The sequence below is a fragment of the Erpetoichthys calabaricus genome, chromosome 12 (genome assembly GCF_900747795.2).
Source record: "Erpetoichthys calabaricus chromosome 12, fErpCal1.3, whole genome shotgun sequence".
Classification (NCBI taxonomy): Eukaryota; Metazoa; Chordata; class Cladistia; order Polypteriformes; family Polypteridae; genus Erpetoichthys; species Erpetoichthys calabaricus.
In genome coordinates, this window is record NC_041405.2 from 36,156,996 (window position 1) to 36,175,202 (window position 18,207).

The 18,207-nt window shown below is 36.7% G+C and overlaps 1 protein-coding gene across 1 annotated transcript; it reads left to right on the forward strand.

The window, feature by feature from the left end:
• Window positions 1-5,379: 5,379 nt before the first annotated feature.
• Window positions 5,380-17,884, forward strand: rps4x (ribosomal protein S4 X-linked). The gene is made up of 6 exons (XM_028815408.2): window positions 5,380-5,545; window positions 7,746-7,926; window positions 8,038-8,135; window positions 8,315-8,486; window positions 14,750-14,907; window positions 17,721-17,884. The coding sequence occupies exons 1-6, from the start codon at window positions 5,519-5,521 to the stop codon at window positions 17,820-17,822; spliced, it is 738 nt and encodes a 245-aa protein (XP_028671241.2). The 5' UTR covers window positions 5,380-5,518; the 3' UTR covers window positions 17,823-17,884.
• Window positions 17,885-18,207: the final 323 nt, after the last annotated feature.

Below are 18,207 nucleotides of genomic sequence, written 5' to 3' on the forward strand. Positions count from 1 at the left end.
GGGTGGCTGGAAGAGGAAATGACGTCTTTGGTAGGTAGGTTCTGAAGAGAAGTCATTATCAGAAAAGGCCGGAAATAACATCATCAGAGAGTGGGTTTATGGTGATGTCACTGTTTGGATGATTCTTCCGCATAGGGACAAAAGGAGAGATGGTTAGGTAACAGCGCTAACATTTGGTCTGGTTGAACAACCCCATTATTTGAGCTTATCAACCTTCTCTCATGCACACGTGTGTGGCAAAATATTCGAACGATAAATCTACAATACTACTTTTCTTGCTTTTGTTGGCAAAACTGTCACTGACATTATCAAAGTTGATTTTTTAACGTACCAATAAGATCCGTATTATCATTAATTTTGCTTGGAAAAGACTGATATCTTTTAAGTTAATGGAATTTTTTGTTCATCATTGCTTGAAGATGAAGAGCTACTTGAGACAGAAGATAGCTTTATTCATTTTAATTTACTAGGCTTTGCACCAACTGTGTGGCATTTTTCAAGTGTTCTGTGAATGTCAAACTCTGCTCTTGAAGAAGAATAGAATTTAATTCTAATTGGGTCGTTACAATCTGGATTCACCACTGATTGGTGCTGATGCTCAACATGCACAAGTCACGCCTCCAGGTCCAGTATTTTTTGTCTTGGTGCGTGTGCTAGACCAGCAGAGTATGCAATTGTAAAGTTACAAATCACAACTTTAACTAACCAAATGTAGGATAGGTCCACTACAGAATATTGATTGCCAAGAATTCATGTGGCTTGGCTGATAACTTTGTGCAGAAGTCTGCGTTTTTCAGTGGTGATATAAACACCAGAGGGGTGTGCGCTGTGCAAACTGAGACAGCTGCAGCTGTATGGCAGGCCGTTTTAACATTTCATCGATTTTCTTTGATATCAGCAGTTACAAAACTGATATTTTCAGTTTTAAATATGATATCAAGAGTTAAATATCTGACATCTACTTTAAAAAATTTAACATTAACACTTGGAAATTTGATATCACTCATTTAAAATATGATATTCGTCTTTCCAATTTTGATATCAGCTTTTTGAAACTTGATATCAAAAAAGAGAACTCATGCTGATTCTAAACTCTCATATCACATTTTGTCATTTTGATTATGAAATTTGAAATCAAGCTTACACAATTTGATATCACGCTTTTAAAATCTGATATTGAGCTTTTGAAATTTCATATCAACATCCTTAAACTTTACATCAGATTTTAAAAGCACAATGTCAAATTTCAAAAGCTTGATATCAAATTTTAAAAGTGTGATATAAAATTTCACAAACCTGATATCAAATTTCAAAATCTGTGATATCAAAATTAATAAAGACGAAGCCTGAAAAAAACCCAAAAAAGAGCTACTTAAGAGCATTTATGTTAGGCAGAATGCCCAAATGGGGGATAAGTGATCTTTTGGTCTTGGAAGCCGTGCAGGTTTTATTTTTTATTCCTATTTAACTGGAGTATTTTTTTTTTATTTGTTTTTGCTGGCCTTGTGGCCATTTGACCTTATAATTGGACTTATCATTAGACATTTAAAAAACAATTATATATCCATCCATCCATTATCCAACCTGCTGAATCCGAACACAGGGTCACGGGGGTCTGCCGGAGCCAATCCCAGCCAACACAGGGCACAAGGCAGGAACCAATCCTGGGCAGGGTGCCAACCCACCGCATACAATTATATATACCAACACTAATTATCTGTTAATTAAATATCTATCTTATGTAGTGTGTATTATTTTCATGTATGTTATTCTTTGATATTCTAATGTAATTTTAATTTGCTTTTTTTTTTGTTCACAAATATTTCTTTGACATCTTGTAAAGCACTTTGAGCCTTTTTCATTATATGCAAATGTGCTATAGAAATAAATGGTGTTGCTGTTAACATCAGCAAAACCGAGGAACTGATAATATTGACTTTTGCCACTCCAAAGAGCCTCTATGCTTGATCACTATAAAGGGAGTGGATGCAAAAGTGGTGCATTGCTACAAGTACTTGGGGGTCCACATCAATGACAAGCTGGACTGGTCTCATAATTTAGAGGAACTGTATAAGAAAGGGCAAAGCAGGCTTTGTTTTTCTTGGCCGACTGCACACTTTTACTGTGATATCCTTCACTTGTACTATAACTGTGATGGCGGTGTGATTTTATATGCTGTGCTGTGCTGGGCTGTGCAAGAGAAACCCATCACATCTACAAGCTGACTAAAAACACAGGCTCAATTATGGGACACACTCTTAACCATCTAAAGGTAGTAGTGAAAGAAAGAATGAAACCAAAACTGAGTGCCATTATGAACAATTCTGCACATCCTCACTCTAACACTGAGGACTTTCAGCCAACAAATTATTCAGCAGAAGTGTGTCAAAAAACTACTCGGACTCTTCTATACCAAAGACAAAATGCCAGTATAGTGTCTCACTGTGACTGTAACTGCCAAGTCAGAAGTTTTCTTTCTTTTTAGTCTATCTATCTATCTATCTATCTATCTATCTATCTATCTATCTATCTATCTATCTATCTATCTATCTATCTATCCAACAGTGTGATCCTGAGCTGTAGCCAATGACCAAAACAATAAGCTATCCAGCATAAAAGGTTGATGGAGGTTATCTACAGGGCTGTGGAGTGGAGACAAAGCGAGGACAATGAAGGAAGACCTCAGAGCAGTGCCATGGTTGCTACAGATTTAGAGGAGACAGTTAAGGTGATTTTGGTGAAACAATGGTTAACACTGTTCCAGCTACAGCTTTGAATACTGGCTCAATCACCAGTGTCTGGGTGGAACTGGCACATTCTCTCTAAAGGGTTTTATCTTACATCCCAGAAATATGCAGACTGGATAAGTTAGTCAAGACCAAGAATGAAAGTCTCTTTCTGATTTAGTGTTCATGTGCCTGAGTTTGCTGTGTGATGAGCTGGCTTCCTGCCTTATGCTCAGTACTGTCAGGAATAATGGCTCTGGTCTTGTGATCCTGAAGTGGATTATATAGGTTTGAAACTGAATAAATGGATGGATGCTTTTGAGGTGATTTGTGCATGTAGGCCCACATTAAAAATAAAATGCGGAGGCAGGTGTATTTGGGACTTGATGATTTTTTTGTTATTGCCATGACAATTTCCCATTGGGATTAATAAAGTATCTATCTATCTATCTATCTATCTATCTATCTATCTATCTATCTATCTATCTATCTATCTATCTATCTATCTATGACGTTTTGATGTTGTCCCTTAGTCCCTTTGACTCTCTTCCACTATGCATTCAGGCAGTCGTTGTGTATCTTCAATCAATGTGGTATCAACTGCAAATCTTACACTCTTGATATTTCATCCTCCTACCTTAATGCCAAGCAGCTCTGTAAATGTATTAAAAATCTTTTCTGTATAATTGTTAAACAACTCTGGTGACAGCATTTATCTCTGTATTTCTTTTAAGGATCTCGATTCACCTGTTTTGATTGCTGATGTTTGTTTCCATTACAGATTCTCCATCAGTGTCCAAATCATTCAGCGTTACAAAATGCTCATTATGTTTGCCATTGTCAGCAGCTTTCTGATAGTCGATATGGCAAACAAACAAGTTCTTCTGTATTTCTATTCAATGTTCACTCAGCATCCTAAATACAAATATAGCATTTTCTTTCCACAAAACCATACTGTTCTTCTGTTAACTCTACCCCTCACTTTCATTCTTATTGTAAACTAGCTAACATAGCTGAAATACCCGGCGTTGCCCAGGAGGAAGTTAAAATGTGTTTTTTTGTAATTGTTTGAGAAAAATATAATTTCAAAAACACAACTTTAAAAATAAATTAACAAACAATGAAGACTCACTAATGTGCTTGTCTTGCGGTCTTGTATGCATGTTATTATCCAGTTGATGCTCGGAACAGGCCAGCTCTATTTAATTTGAAAAGCAACAGGGGTGCAGTGGAGCGCACACATAAAGAATGCTGGCAGTCACCTCCAGTTCGCCCTCTGGTGGTCGTTCCGGGTGTCCACTGGATGATAACATGCATACAAGACCGCAAGATCACCCCCCACCCTACCCAGAAGGGGGTGGGTTAGGGTTGATTTCACCATACAGTATTTTTAGTCGACCATTGAGAAACATGTGTACCAAGTTTCATGAAAATCGCTCCAGCCGTTCGGAAATGATGCTGGAACACACATACAATACACACACACATACACACACATACATTGACTTTTATACGTATAGATAGATAATAACACATGTAAAATTATTTTTGTCACATGTCTCAATAAGCTAATCGTTCTGTATTTTGTGCATGCAATTGTTCCAATATGCAAAAATGGATTTGCTTTTGTCATCTGCGATACACCAAGTGTTATATACTGTATATCTTTAGCTAACTTTGTCAACTTACTAGTTTGATATTCTTCCATAGCCTCTGTAATTTCCACTGCAACTCTATCCACTCCATTGCTTTTAAATCTTTTTATTCTATTTAAAGCATGTCTTATTTCTTCATGTCCGGGCCTTCCTTGATTTTCAGTATTATTTTTTCATTGGTCCCAGTACACATTCTTCAATGTATTTTTCCCAGCGTGCTAATATCACTGGTATATATGGTACAACGAAAACGGCAAAAAGATAAAAACAGATTGGAAAAGTACATATACACCGAATGTTTAGGAAAATAAAAGAATTAACGTAAGTATCAGTATGCACTGGGGACAATATTACTGAAAAAAGAAGAGATTTTAGCAAGCTGGGAAAAAAATAAGAATTCGCTTTCTATCTTTATGCTCAGTTCTTACTCCAACCAGCAGGTGTCAGCAGTTTAAAAAAAAAAATCCACGATAGTGAGAGCGACAATCTAGTGCGCTCCCGGCTGTGTCTCGTTATCTGCGCTTCTGACGAAGGCGGAGGTCCTTTTCCTTTTAGACACCGCCATGGTGAGCATACTTTATGTTGACTACAATCACATAATCTATATTCATCCTTTTCATAATTCTGCTTATGCCATGCTCTGAAAGCGGAATTTTAATCTTGAATCAGTGAAGATTATTTTCATACTTATTTCTTTCATTTTTGACTTGTATATATTTTAAAATATTCGATTGATAGTATCCTGGCTGGATCGAACGGGAATCGCCAATAGTGGCACAAAACAATTTGTTACCTTTCAAACTAAAGCATAAGCATGATTTTCTAAATATTGTAGTGTTACTTAGCACCATTTAGGTTTTGTTTGCTTTAAGAAAATGCAGTTATACGTGTTTTTTTACACTTCGGCGGCCTCCATTATGTGGATGGGTTTACATTAATGGTTTGAAGACCTGCGTATGGAAGAAACGTGATTTTAAATGGCAACCCGAGCTTTGCAATTATAGAAAACACAAATGTCCGCGGGCTTGGTTTTAAAGTGAGACGATTTTTTATACCGAGTATTTTTTTTTTTTCTTCTACCACCAGGCCAGAGGACCGAAGAAGCACCTGAAGCGCGTAGCGGCGCCGAAGCACTGGATGCTTGATAAATTGACAGGAGTGTTTGTAAGTGTATAAAGTTTCTCTTTTCATATGTTGAAATTTGTTTCACGCGTTGCTATATATATATATATGTATTTTTTTAGATTTAACTTTTTTACGTGATATTACTTTGCTTCGTGTAAATGTATGTGTACATCAAGAATGTTTTGGGGGTTTTTTTGGACATGTATTGTGAGATTATAATTCGATAGAACAGAAATTATGATATCGTGTTAAGGGATTGATAATGTTTGCAATTCCATATAGTAAATATAACCAGAAATAATGTTATTAGAGTAAACAAATTCATAGGTAAAAGTTAAAGCGTTTGCACTTCAGAAGTTTAAGTATTTAAATGACCGTTTGGCTGCATAAATCACGGCGTGTATAAATGTTTTTTTTTTTACTTGTGTATATTTGGAGCCATTTTCTCATAATTCGGGAGTCTAGCTAAAACTACTTATTTAATGAAGACCTTGGAAACAGTGGCTGCTAAAAGTCTGAAACGGTGGCATTTCAGCTGCAATACTGAAAAGACAGTAATATTAGCTCTAATATGTATGTAGTAATTTATAAATGCAGCATTTTACACAATGTCAAAACCAAGACATTAGAACATGTGTAGAGTCATAGCTTTATGAAAGCTGACAATTTGGTGCATTTGTGTTTGCAAACAAAGTCTGTATAGAAGATTAATCTGTGGAAAATGACTTAAATGCTGCCTTCAAAGGTTTACGGGTTTCATTTTGGAAATATTTTGTTAACAGTTGTTGAATTACTTGTACTAGTTTGGGACATTACTGTGAAGAAATATTTTACTAGGTGACCATTAACAGCATAGAAGTGCTTAATGAAGACAGAGTCCCCTTCCAGTAAAGCCAACCATTTAGATAGATAGATACTTTATTAATCCCAATGGGAAATTCACATTCTTCAGCAGCAGCATACTGATACAATAAATAATATTAAATGCAGGTGAAAAACAGACAATAACTATGTATAATGTTGAATGTTAACGTTTACCCCTCTGGGTGCAATTAAAGAGTCGCATAGTTTGGGGGAGAAACGATCTCTTCAATCTGTCAGTGGAGCAGGACAGTGACAGCAGTCTGTCGCTGAAGCTGCTCTTCTGTCTGGAGATGATACTATTAAGTGGATGCAGTGGATTCTCCATAATTGATAGGAGCCTGCTGAGCGCCCTTCGCTCTGCCACAGATGTTAAACTGTCCAGCTCCATGCCAACAATAGAGCTTGCCTTCCTCACCAGTTTGTCCAGACGTGAGGCGTCTTTCCTCTTAATGCTGCCTCCCCAGCACACCACTGCGTAGAAGAGGGCGCTCGCCACAACTGTCTGATAGAACATCTGCAGCATCTTATTGCAGATGTTGAAGGACGCCAGCCTTCTAAGGTAGTATAACCGGCTCTGTCCTTTCTTGCACAGCGCATCAGTATTGGCAGTCCAGTCTAATTTATCATCCAGCTGCACTCCCAGATATTTATAGGTCTGCACCATATGCACACAGTCACCTTTGATGATCACTGGGTCTATGAGGGGTCTGGGCCTCCTAAAATCCACCACCAGCTCTTTGGTTTAGCAAACGGGACTCTGTGTTGGATCGCAACAATTGTTACTAAATCAAAAGTTTTCTTTATGTTGTACTCATTGTGACTGAATATAATGGCATCATATACACACTTTTGGGCATTGATGTAAATACCATGTTATTCAGCTATGGTAATAGAGACCACTCAGAATTGTTTGCTTTAAGCTGACTTGAAATAAGCTCCTGATGCAGAATATCTGCTTTTTTTCATATCTTTTGAGAAACTTCCACTCCTGTTAGTTAACAGTTAACCTCTTCTCCCCACAGTACAGCAAGCAACTTTTATCCAGTTGCGTTTAGGAATTGTCTAACATGCCTTTTTATGTTTTGCATGCCTGGTGCTTTTGTTTACTGGAAACACAAACTATAAAGTTTAAATCAAGCTCATTTTTTTCATAACATTCCTGCTTATCACTACGAGAAGTTGTTACTCATTCAGCAAATATGTAATTTAAGTAGATAGTTTAGATACCAGGATTAACTTCACTGTTACCCACAATTAAAAAAAAAAAAAAAAAAAAAAAAGTTGTAACTTCCAAATTTGATTCATGGAATTGCTTGCATATGTGCCCAATGTTTTGATCAAATTTTTGGTTTTTAATTTTTCTGTAATATTCCAGGCTCCTCGTCCATCTACTGGTCCACACAAGCTAAGGGAATGCCTTCCACTCATTATTTTCCTAAGGAATCGGCTGAAATATGCCCTAACTGGAGATGAAGTCAAAAAGATTTGTATGCAAAGGTTCATCAAGATTGATGGCAAAGTACGCACCGACATAACCTATCCTGCTGGGTTTATGGGTAAGTAGTCTTGAATTGTTTAATCTGTTTTATAAGGTTGGAACACCACATTTGTAATTAGATGTTAAAAAAAAATATAATTAATTTGATTGTAATCTTTATATTCCTTAGATGTGATTAGCATTGAGAAGACAGGTGAGCATTTCCGACTAATCTATGATATCAAAGGACGCTTCACAGTGCATCGCATTACTCCTGAGGAAGCAAAGGTCAGTAGATGCTTTATTCCCTTGTGACCAATTTAATTTTTTAGGTTTGTAGTTTAAGGATCTGTGGCTAGTACAAATGTCTACCAAAATTATACTTTTTTCCCCTCTCTTACTTAAGGCCTACTATTGGTATTTGAACAGTGCACCACTTTAAGTCAAATTCTCTTTCTCTCTTTCAGTACAAGCTTTGTAAAGTAAGAAAAATCTTTGTTGGCACCAAGGGAATTCCTCACCTTGTAACTCATGATGCCCGCACAATCCGCTATCCAGATCCTCTCATCAAGGTTAATGATACAGTGCAGATTGACTTGGAGACTGGAAAGATAACACAATTTATCAAGTTTGACACAGGTATGTAAACTTATTGAATATATTGTTAGAAAATTGCTTTGTTTAGGCAGTAGTCACAAGTACAGACAAATTTGATTTGGGCAAGTCTTCATTCCTGAGCAGCACAGTTCCAGACCATTGTTGTATAACAGTGGTGGGGCGGAGGTAAACACAGTTCTGAATCATGGCCTGTGGGATCTGTGTGCAAAACAGCATATGAATGAGTATCTGTGGTCAGTCCTCACTATATCTTGTTCACTTTTTTGGTAGCTGTACCTTGAACACAAAACAACTATTGTAGAACACAATGTTGCATAACTTTATTATGGGTGTGATAATTACAGCATCTTTTAAGTTACGGATTGGAAAGTGGAGAAGAAAAACGGATGTTGCAAACATATCAGCACCACACATGCAATTAGATCCAGTCAACTGATGCCAAGGCAGCAGCTGCAACGACAGTGCCGCCATGCAGTCCATGAATAAATTAGCGGTTGAGTTTCTCAAGTCGAAGGGTTTTTCACAATCCTAGTAAGCATTTATTTGGCTTATTCTTGAGTGAAGGGGCTTTTATATGGGGGGGGGGGGGGGTATACCTGGCTGTGAGGTGTAAAATGTGGTACAAGGGACAGTGGTCCAAGCATGAAACCAAAGGTCTTCAAACTTGCTTTCATGGATTATTAATAGTATGTTGTCGTGCCCTATTAACTGTTATGGATGCAATGAGAAGTAAAGCAAAATGACACATTTTATTGGCTAACTGAACAGATTACACAGTGTGTGTAAAGCTTCAAATTCATGTCATTTGGTGGGAGGATGTTTTGAGATTGTGAAGTTCTGGCATTCTAAATTAAGTTTGCTGTTGTACTATAGTAATGAGTTTTGGATTCCCAGGTTTTGTAAACATATGGAAAGTTTTTGAATCCCTCAGTATATGTATTTATATCTGTATGGTGTATTCACTTCATCACCATGTTTGTTTTACATTGGGCACCAGCATTTTGTGTTGATGTTTTTTTTGGTTCGGCAGCATTTTGGTAAAGATTTTTCCACAAAAACTTGACGTATAACTTCTCAAATGTGATAGAAGTTGTTTGTGTCACATTTAAACATTCCTTTACTCAAAAACCAAGGCCAAAATAGTAAAGAAAACAAACATAAGCAGACACTGTGATATTTTCCAAATTTTTGTTATAAAATACAATGTCAGGTGAGTTTTTTCACCCTTGAGATGTTCCCAGAAATGTCATTTCTATTCAAAGTTTTGTTGATAACACAAAGAGAGACATAGTTGCAGCTTTTGGCACCATGGGGACCCAACCACCTCCAGAATGTTTACAGTTAGGGATGCCCAAACTTTAAATATAAATAATGTGTGTAAAACATTTATATAACAGTTTTCCATATGTACACACACATATTCATCATATGTGCACACAAACCTCCGCCTCAACATGTCCAAAAAAAAAATTTATTTTGTTCACCTTTACCACATTCCTGTTTTTCAAACGTGGACATGTTGTACATTGTTGAAAATGTCTGTCACACCTATACAAAGGTATAAAGCTTACAATGGCATGAACCAGAGGGACCAAACTGTAAGTGCCCACTCACCAGTGCTAAGCTGGCAAGCATAGCCACGAATATCTTGATAACACATCATCCAATGATAACAAGCTTGAGCTAGTTTTATTGAGCAGAATCTGGTGAAAATTTTGATGCACATGTCCCTAGTCGCTGTTGGTTTGTGACGTTATATGTGACAAAACATGAAATGCCCGCCAAATGGCTTGGCATCTGAGGTTGATTTGTATGGTAGGGCAGCAGCTTTTGAAATAACACCGCCATATTGGGTGTCGTCAGAAACGTCACAGTCTCATCTATCCAGTGGTGTGAAGTTTGAAATGATATGATCGACAGAGCAGGAACAACCCCCTCATCTGCCATGCCTTTGTGTCAGATTACTCTGTGTTGCATCCATGGAGTGACACCTGCATTGGCTCATTTTACTTACGACAACCTGATATAAGTAATGGTGTGTTTTTGTATATTTATGCTGCTGTTTTGTGGAGTTATGTGTAAACGGGGAAAAATCGGACAATCATTGCGTTTTGATTGAAATCTACTGCTGGAGACCTTTCGATTGATTTATGAAACTTGGGTATTCCTTGTGTAGAATTAATTACTGGACTGATTTTAATTTTTGATGACATACGTGTGATTTCATGCCAGATTAAGTCAACTGTGCATACTTGTGATCACTGTGTGTGTAGTAGACCCCCATCACTTTCAAATGAAGTATTGTTCATATCTGTGTGTGGCCTAGTCTGTAAGATGTGGTGAAAGGTGTTTTAAAGATTTTTTTTTTTTTTTTTTTTTTAACCTTTCGATCGGCCTGTCACCGTGCACCTCAGTCTAGAAGTTGTTTGGTAAGGACTTTATCCATGCATTTAATTTACTTTTAAAATAAATCTTATTTTTGGTTGATATATTGGAAATCTTGTTTAAGTGCATTGGGCTTTTGACTTCTACAGGGTACCCTGACCTTTTAGCTTGTTCCTAATTTAGGTTCTTCTCCTGTTCTGCCTGTTGACACCTCATTCAATTTTAGAAATAAAAACATACTTCCAAGTAAGCTTCAGTACTTAGACTTAAATAGCACCTTCTTCAATCTCAGTGTGAGCATAATGCAACAGTGTAAGCAAGAATGTACAAATGAGACAAAAAGAAGGAAATGAGTACTATAAAGGTAGTTGGAAACTGAGAATACATTTTTTTTCAACCATTTTTATATTACAGATACCAGCATTTTTGAACTGAACCATTTTAGTAGAAGACCAGTGTCAATGTAAACACTTTCAGATGTTTGTAGTTTGGTGTTATTTTACTTATTTACTGCCAGTGCTACCCGTCTAACAGACGAGTTTAAATCTAAGCAATCAATGTAGACCTCCATGTTAATATTTGTAGTGCAGTATATCCATCCAGTTCCTATGTCTCTGCCACATACTTTTTGGTATCTATAATAATAAAAGGCAAAGTCCTCACTGACTGACTGACTCACTCACTCACTGACTGACTCATCACTAATTCTCCAACTTCCCGTGTAGGTGGAAGGCTGAAATTTGGCAGGCTCATTCCTTACAGCTTACTTACAAAAGTTAGGCAGGTTTCATTTTGAAATTCAAAGCGTAATGGTCATAACTGGAACATATTTTTTGTCCATACACTGTAATGGAGGAGGCGGAGTCACGTATCGCGTCATCACGCCTCCTACGTAATCACGTGAACTAAAAACAAGGAAGAGATTTACAGCACGAGTCACACGCGGGAACGAAGGTAAATGACGTTAATTTTTGACTGTCTTTTAATACTGTGTAAGCATACATATTAACACATGTGCAATTAAACGTGTGCATTTACGGGGTGATTTCTCAGGCTTAAAAGCTCACCTTTTATCAAACGCGGGAACAAAGGTAACTGACGTTGTTCACTGTCTTTTAATACTGTGTAACCATACATATTAACACATGTCCAATTAAACGTGTGCATTTACGCGGTGATTTCTCAGGCTTAAAAGCTCGCCTTTTACTAAAAAGGTAAATGCAAAACTATTTTCAATCAGTTTATTGAAACGCTCCCGTTAAGGATTGCAATAACATATTCGCGAGATAAAACAACGAAGTAGGGGGAAATGGAGGAACAGCCGCAAACAGCGAAGAGCAAAAAATTAATTAAACAATTGAGAACGGAGCGAGTTAAGCATACAAGCATGTTCATAAGGGAAACAAAGCACGGTGTAAAACGTAACTTTAAATTAAGTTTATAGAAACGCTCCTGCTGCAGATTGCAATAACATATTCGCGAGATAAAAGTTTAATGAGAAGACACGAGGTATAAACGAACCACACGCCGTGGCGCAACGTTAGGGGCAACAGTTTCAACCATTCTATGATCTGCTTCTCGCAACTGAAAGACGGCACATGGCGGATGTTAGCCGACTTGCTGACCGCAACGTTAGGGGCTTCAACTATGGCGCTGACGCCATATCTCAGTGCCAACACTTTGCAGACTGTACTTAAAAGACACGCCCTCCTCACTGGACAGTTAAAAACACCAATCAAACTAACGATGACATCAAGTATTACCCAATCAAAAGTAGGAAAGGAGGCATCTTCATAAAATGCGTGTGGGATGATTTGCATGAGACGCTGCTTTAAAAAAAAAAATGATAAAAAAAATACGGGATAAATCCCGTCCAGTATTGATTCAAAACGGGACGCGCAATTTCATTCTCAAACGCGCCACGATTCCGTATTTTAAAGGACGGGTGGCAACCCTACGGTGCCAGGTAACCACCCATACAATCAGATTGTGATTCAGACTAGGAATGCAATGAATGTAATTACCCCGATCTACATACAAGGCGAAAGTCTTGCAACATTCAAAGATGATGGTTTGGGATAAGTACATCATACAACATAAAACAGCTTATGAAGCCTTGAACCGAAAAAAGCAAGATCTCAGAGATCGTAAAAAAAAAAATAGGAGGTAATGTCGTTTTACTCGCTGTACATTTTACTCAAACATTACCAGTTATTCCACGAGGGAGACCAGCAGATGAACTCAATGCGTGTTTAAAATCCATGCTTCTCCCACGCTCGGTTATATGTCGCGTGTTCTCGGGTAGGTGCACCAAAAAATGTATACATTTAAGCATGTAATGGGCAAACAAAAAATGAGGTATACCCGAAGGCACTGCAGTAGTACTTAATGTAACTTTACTTCTTAAATGTTAATGTTTTACTGTTTAATAATTTATACGCTTCTTATATGTTGTTCAAATTCTTTTATCAAAATACCACTGACAGCGCAATCCACGATAACATGGAGTGAATACACCATACGCATCCGCCCACGGCTGCCCTGCTGTGTGCAGATAGGAGTTGATTCTACAATAAAATAAAATAAACATAAAAAGAGTAAAACAATCATCACCCATAAAGCGTGTGTGTGTGTATATATGTGTATATATATATATGTTATGTGGATGTGTATGTATATATATATATATATATATATATAATATATATGTGTGTGTGTGTGTGTATTTTATATATATAAAACACAGCAACACTCATAACAATGACAACACGATTACATTGACAATCATGTTACGTTATTTTTAAAATGTTTCCTTTTTTTTCATAACCTCTTTAACACACTACTTCTCCGCTGCGAAGCGCGGGTATTTTGCTAGTATGTATATATAAGTATATATGTTTATGTATATATATGTTTACATAACCTCTTTAACACACTACTTCTCCGCTGCGAAGCGCGGGTATTTTGCTAGTAGTATTCATAAAAGTAGTGATAATGTTTTTGATGGATTTGTAAAAGCATTGCTGATGTTTGTACTTTGCCAGAAATATAGCATCTGGATTGACACACTGACGGACAGACACTTGTGCTTTTATAAAGGAGGATATGAAAACTTGACCGCACAGTAGTTACTGTGGACTGGAACATATTTTATTAAACTTGCTGAATAAATGCTCATTCAGAAGAATTAAATTATTAGTGGCATATTAATGCATGCCTTAATTGTGAAAAATGATCGATTTTTAAAAATACGGAACTTTTTAGTTGGTTATAATATTTCTGATTCTGTAGCCTTTTAACTGGTTCCAGTGATAGGATAAGTGAGATTACCTGATAAATGAAAGGCATGTTTGGCTTTTATGATTTTAGTAGTATTAGCATTGACATAGTATCTAAAGTGTGTTCTAACAGTTCCAGATGTAAATGTTTCTCTTTGTTGTTTACACAATACTGTGGGTGGGGAGGGGGGACATTTTCAGAAATGCAACAAAACAATATCAAATAATATCATATATCTTCATATAGACAGATGCAAGTTAATAGATTAAAATGTAATGTTTTGCACTAATTTTAGCTCAAGTTCCAATATAAAAATGTAAGGTAAATCCTCTTCGTAAAAGTAAAGAAACTTGTGCCTTGTCTTTCTGGAGAAAATAATGCCCTTTGTCCCAGTTAGTTAAAGTGTAAGTGACCTTAATTCAACTGACTATATATCTCCGCACTTGCCTATAATGTAATACAATTTAATGCAGTACATTTTAATGAATTTAATTCCGTTGATAACAATCTCCCCATTCACTGAAGCAATAATAGCAGTGTCTTTACTGTAGAACCATGTTTTGAGATCTTTGAGTTTGTGAATTAATGTTTAAGTGGTCGATTTTTTTTTTTTATTACAGGCAATCTTTGCATGGTTATTGGTGGTGCCAACTTGGGTCGTATTGGTGTCATCACCAACCGGGAGAGACATCCTGGTTCCTTTGATGTGGTCCATGTGAAGGATTCTGCAGGCAACACCTTTGCTACCAGACTCTCCAACATCTTTGTTATTGGCAAGGTGAGGTGGTAGTTTAATGGTTCTCTCTGTATTTCATTGAGTGAGTAGTCATAAGCCTACCTGAACTAGTGAGTGGAATAGCTGCAAACTAGCTAATTTGTTGAACTAATTGACCTATTAAAGCATATGAAATGTTGCTGTGGTTTGCTGTTAGATGGCATAAATGTCACCTGTTGGGTGCCAGTCTCCCTCCACCACCACCACCTCCATGAAAGGACTTGATGATATTGCCATAAAGAGGATGCACAGATTTGTACGTGATGCCTGTCAGTTTTGTCTTTATTCTCCCCTCTATGTAGCTGAGCCTGCTACCCTAATTAGCTTGTTGATTTGGTGCACATCTTTGGACATGCTACTGGCCCAGCACCACCATAAAATATAAAAATCACCCTGGCTGTGATGTTGTAGAACATGTAAATGATGTTACCATCCACATTAAAGGAACACTGTTTCCTAAAGGATAAAAAAGTCTGCTCTACCCTTTCTTACATAATTTCATTGTTGTTAGACTAGCCCATTTTGTAATTAATGTGAATCCCATAGTACTTGTAGCTCTATACCACCTCCACAACATTTCTAAGTGATTTGTCAGTCAGTCTTCATGTACATAATTTCAGCAAGTCCAAGTGGTTGTGGCACACTCAATTCACCATCAGTCATGTAGTTTGCCTTTCCCAGCGGCAGTCAGACTGGTGGTTTGAATCTCAACAGAATCTAAACCGTAGGAACAGGCTTGTGTATGCAAGACTTGACAACCGATGAGTGCTCACCCAGAAGTAAAGTGAATATAATTTCGTCCCAAGGAAAGGAGGAACAGACTTTTTTGTATTGCACAAGCTGAAGAGCAGCTTCTCTGTCCTGGTCTCTTGGGTTTGTTGTACCACGACACATTATTGGGTAGAGATTGCTGATGAACATGAAACCCTTCCTACAAGCACCAGCAGCACACCATTGGCTGTTGGCAACCTTCAAAAATTCTGGAAAAGTGAAACTGAGCTGAAAAGTCTGTAGTTAGTCAAGTAAATTAAACTTCTTGCAAAGAATAGTAATCTGACATTTTCAACACTTCAACATTGTCAGCAACTTTAAGTTTGACATCCCCCTCTCACGCGAAGTCATGTAATGTGCCTTGTGCTTAAGTAAACATTATAAAGTTATATTTTTCTGCCTCAGATTTTAGATGCTTTGGTTTCCATACAGGACCACTGCCTTCTACAGTGTTTTAAGTGCAGATTTATCTTAATTGTTCAGTTCCCTCTCCACCCCTTTGATTATTAAAGCTGTATTTTCCAGGATACACTTTAATAAGGATCACTGTGTTTATAATGCAAGTAAAGCATACCATTAAAAGGGCCAAGCAGTCATCAGGTCTTGACAATACATGGAAAAATGTGGGGGTTTTTTTGTTTTGTGTGGGTTTTTTTTTGTTCAGAAATTGGGTCCATATCTCAAGCTTGCTTTGTGTTTATTGTGTAGTCATTGCTCTGATGTTTCCTTAGCTTATGGTTTATATGTGAAAATAGAAACATGCAGTATCTTTAATTCATTACTAAGCTTGTGATTAAGTATATACCTCAAAGTAAAGTTATATGTGTAGTATGATTTCATTTCTTGCTTACTAAAGAGGAGGAGGTGTATAGTTTAATTTTCAAATTTTGAGGATAAAGAGTGGTTTGACTAAATCGTGGGCTCCTTAGTAATATCATTTAAGTTTGCCTTATTGCAGCAAAATATATTCTACTTAAAATTCCTCTCTTGACCTGTCAGCATCTGGTAGAAATTTGGATAATAGTGGTTCATGGCTTTGATCTGAAATTGGTTTTTAAAGGGAGTTTTTATTTTAAGAATACTGCTCTCGCACATAATTTTATGGCCTGAAAGCCCTTTGCCTTTTGTTTTTCTTCAAAACAATATAAAGAGGTATGGGAAGTAAAAGCCTATGACCAGCAAATTTTTTCTTGTATTACAATAATGCTGTGTTCTGGTTTTCCTAGATTTTTCTCTTGCACTTTTACAGCATTAATGAAAAGATGTCCATGTCACACCTAGAGCTGGTATCTACTTAATGGCAGGCCCACCCAAAAATCCATGTCCTTTTTGGGGTTATCTGATAACTGCTCTTTTTGTTTTCTTTTTAATTCCTTTTAATACTAAGCACATCCGTTCAGAAATTAGCCTATTTCCAGAAAATATATATTTTTTGTAAGCTATTGTGCCATAGTTAAAAATGACTAGTTAGTAAAGTTGTTTTATTTTCTTTGTTGTAGATTTACTGTTTTTTTTGTGTGTTTTTGTTTTTACCTCTCCAAGTGATGCTTGGAAAAATTGCCAGTAAATAACTTGGTGAATGTTATCAGTTATATTTAAGACTTGCAACTCTAGTGTTGATTATTTGTAATAATGTGTGTATGTGTATATATATAATATATATATATATATATATATATATATATATATATAAAAACACACACAAAATTTAAACATAGTTGGATGTTAATATTAAGTTTGCCTGTGAGCTACTTGGATTTATCAACCTTTGGGTGAAATTTGCAACATTTCATAAAGCTCAAGTTTAATTGCGGTTCAACTGAATGAATGCAAATGTAATTTGTTACATTGCAAAGTCTTGGGTATCGTTTTCCATTTTTTAAAGACGGATATAACTATTTCCTTAACATTTGTCAGTGGACATTTTAAATGATTAAGTGCAATTGAGTTAATAGCTGTTTTCATTTGGTTCCTGGATTCATCTTAGCTTTTCATGTCCAGTGGTATCAAAGCTGTGTCTAATGTGTGTTGAAATTTTATTTCAGGGTAACAAGGGTTGGGTTTCCCTGCCTCGTGGAAAGGGTATCCGGCTCACCATTGCAGAGGAAAGAGACAAGAGGCTTGCGGCCAAACAAAGCAGCAGCTAATTAGTCCACAAAAGACATTGTTCAATGATTTAAGAGAGAATAAAAAATATTGTTTACCTGTATTGAGTTTGAGTTTCATTTCATTGTTAAATGAATTATGTCAATGAGAAATTATTTTTGGGGGGGAAATTGAAGATCATCTTTTTAAAGATAATCTAATGAGATATTTGTACCAACACATCTTGCATTTGTACCTTGAAAATGTGTAGCATTTCAATATACATGGATCATGTTTTAAAAATAATGCTTATTTGTTGCTTGCTTACTTATTCTCCTACCTTTGTAAAAGCTCTAGTGCCACTTTTCTCTTGTTTTCCCTAAGCATGTGCTTATTTTGCTCAATGGTTAATCTGTAGCATCCTTATCATAGAATATTGAGAATATC

Bases quoted from the DNA above. Each gene is read 5' to 3' on its own strand.
- rps4x (XM_028815408.2), top strand. From the start codon at position 5,519: ATGCTTGATAAATTGACAGGAGTGTTT. The intron at 8,136-8,314 runs GTCAGTAGATGC...TCTCTCTTTCAG, and splicing joins TTACTCCTGAGGAAGCAAAG to TACAAGCTTTGTAAAGTAAG. The intron at 14,908-17,720 runs GTGAGGTGGTAG...ATTTTATTTCAG, and splicing joins ACATCTTTGTTATTGGCAAG to GGTAACAAGGGTTGGGTTTC.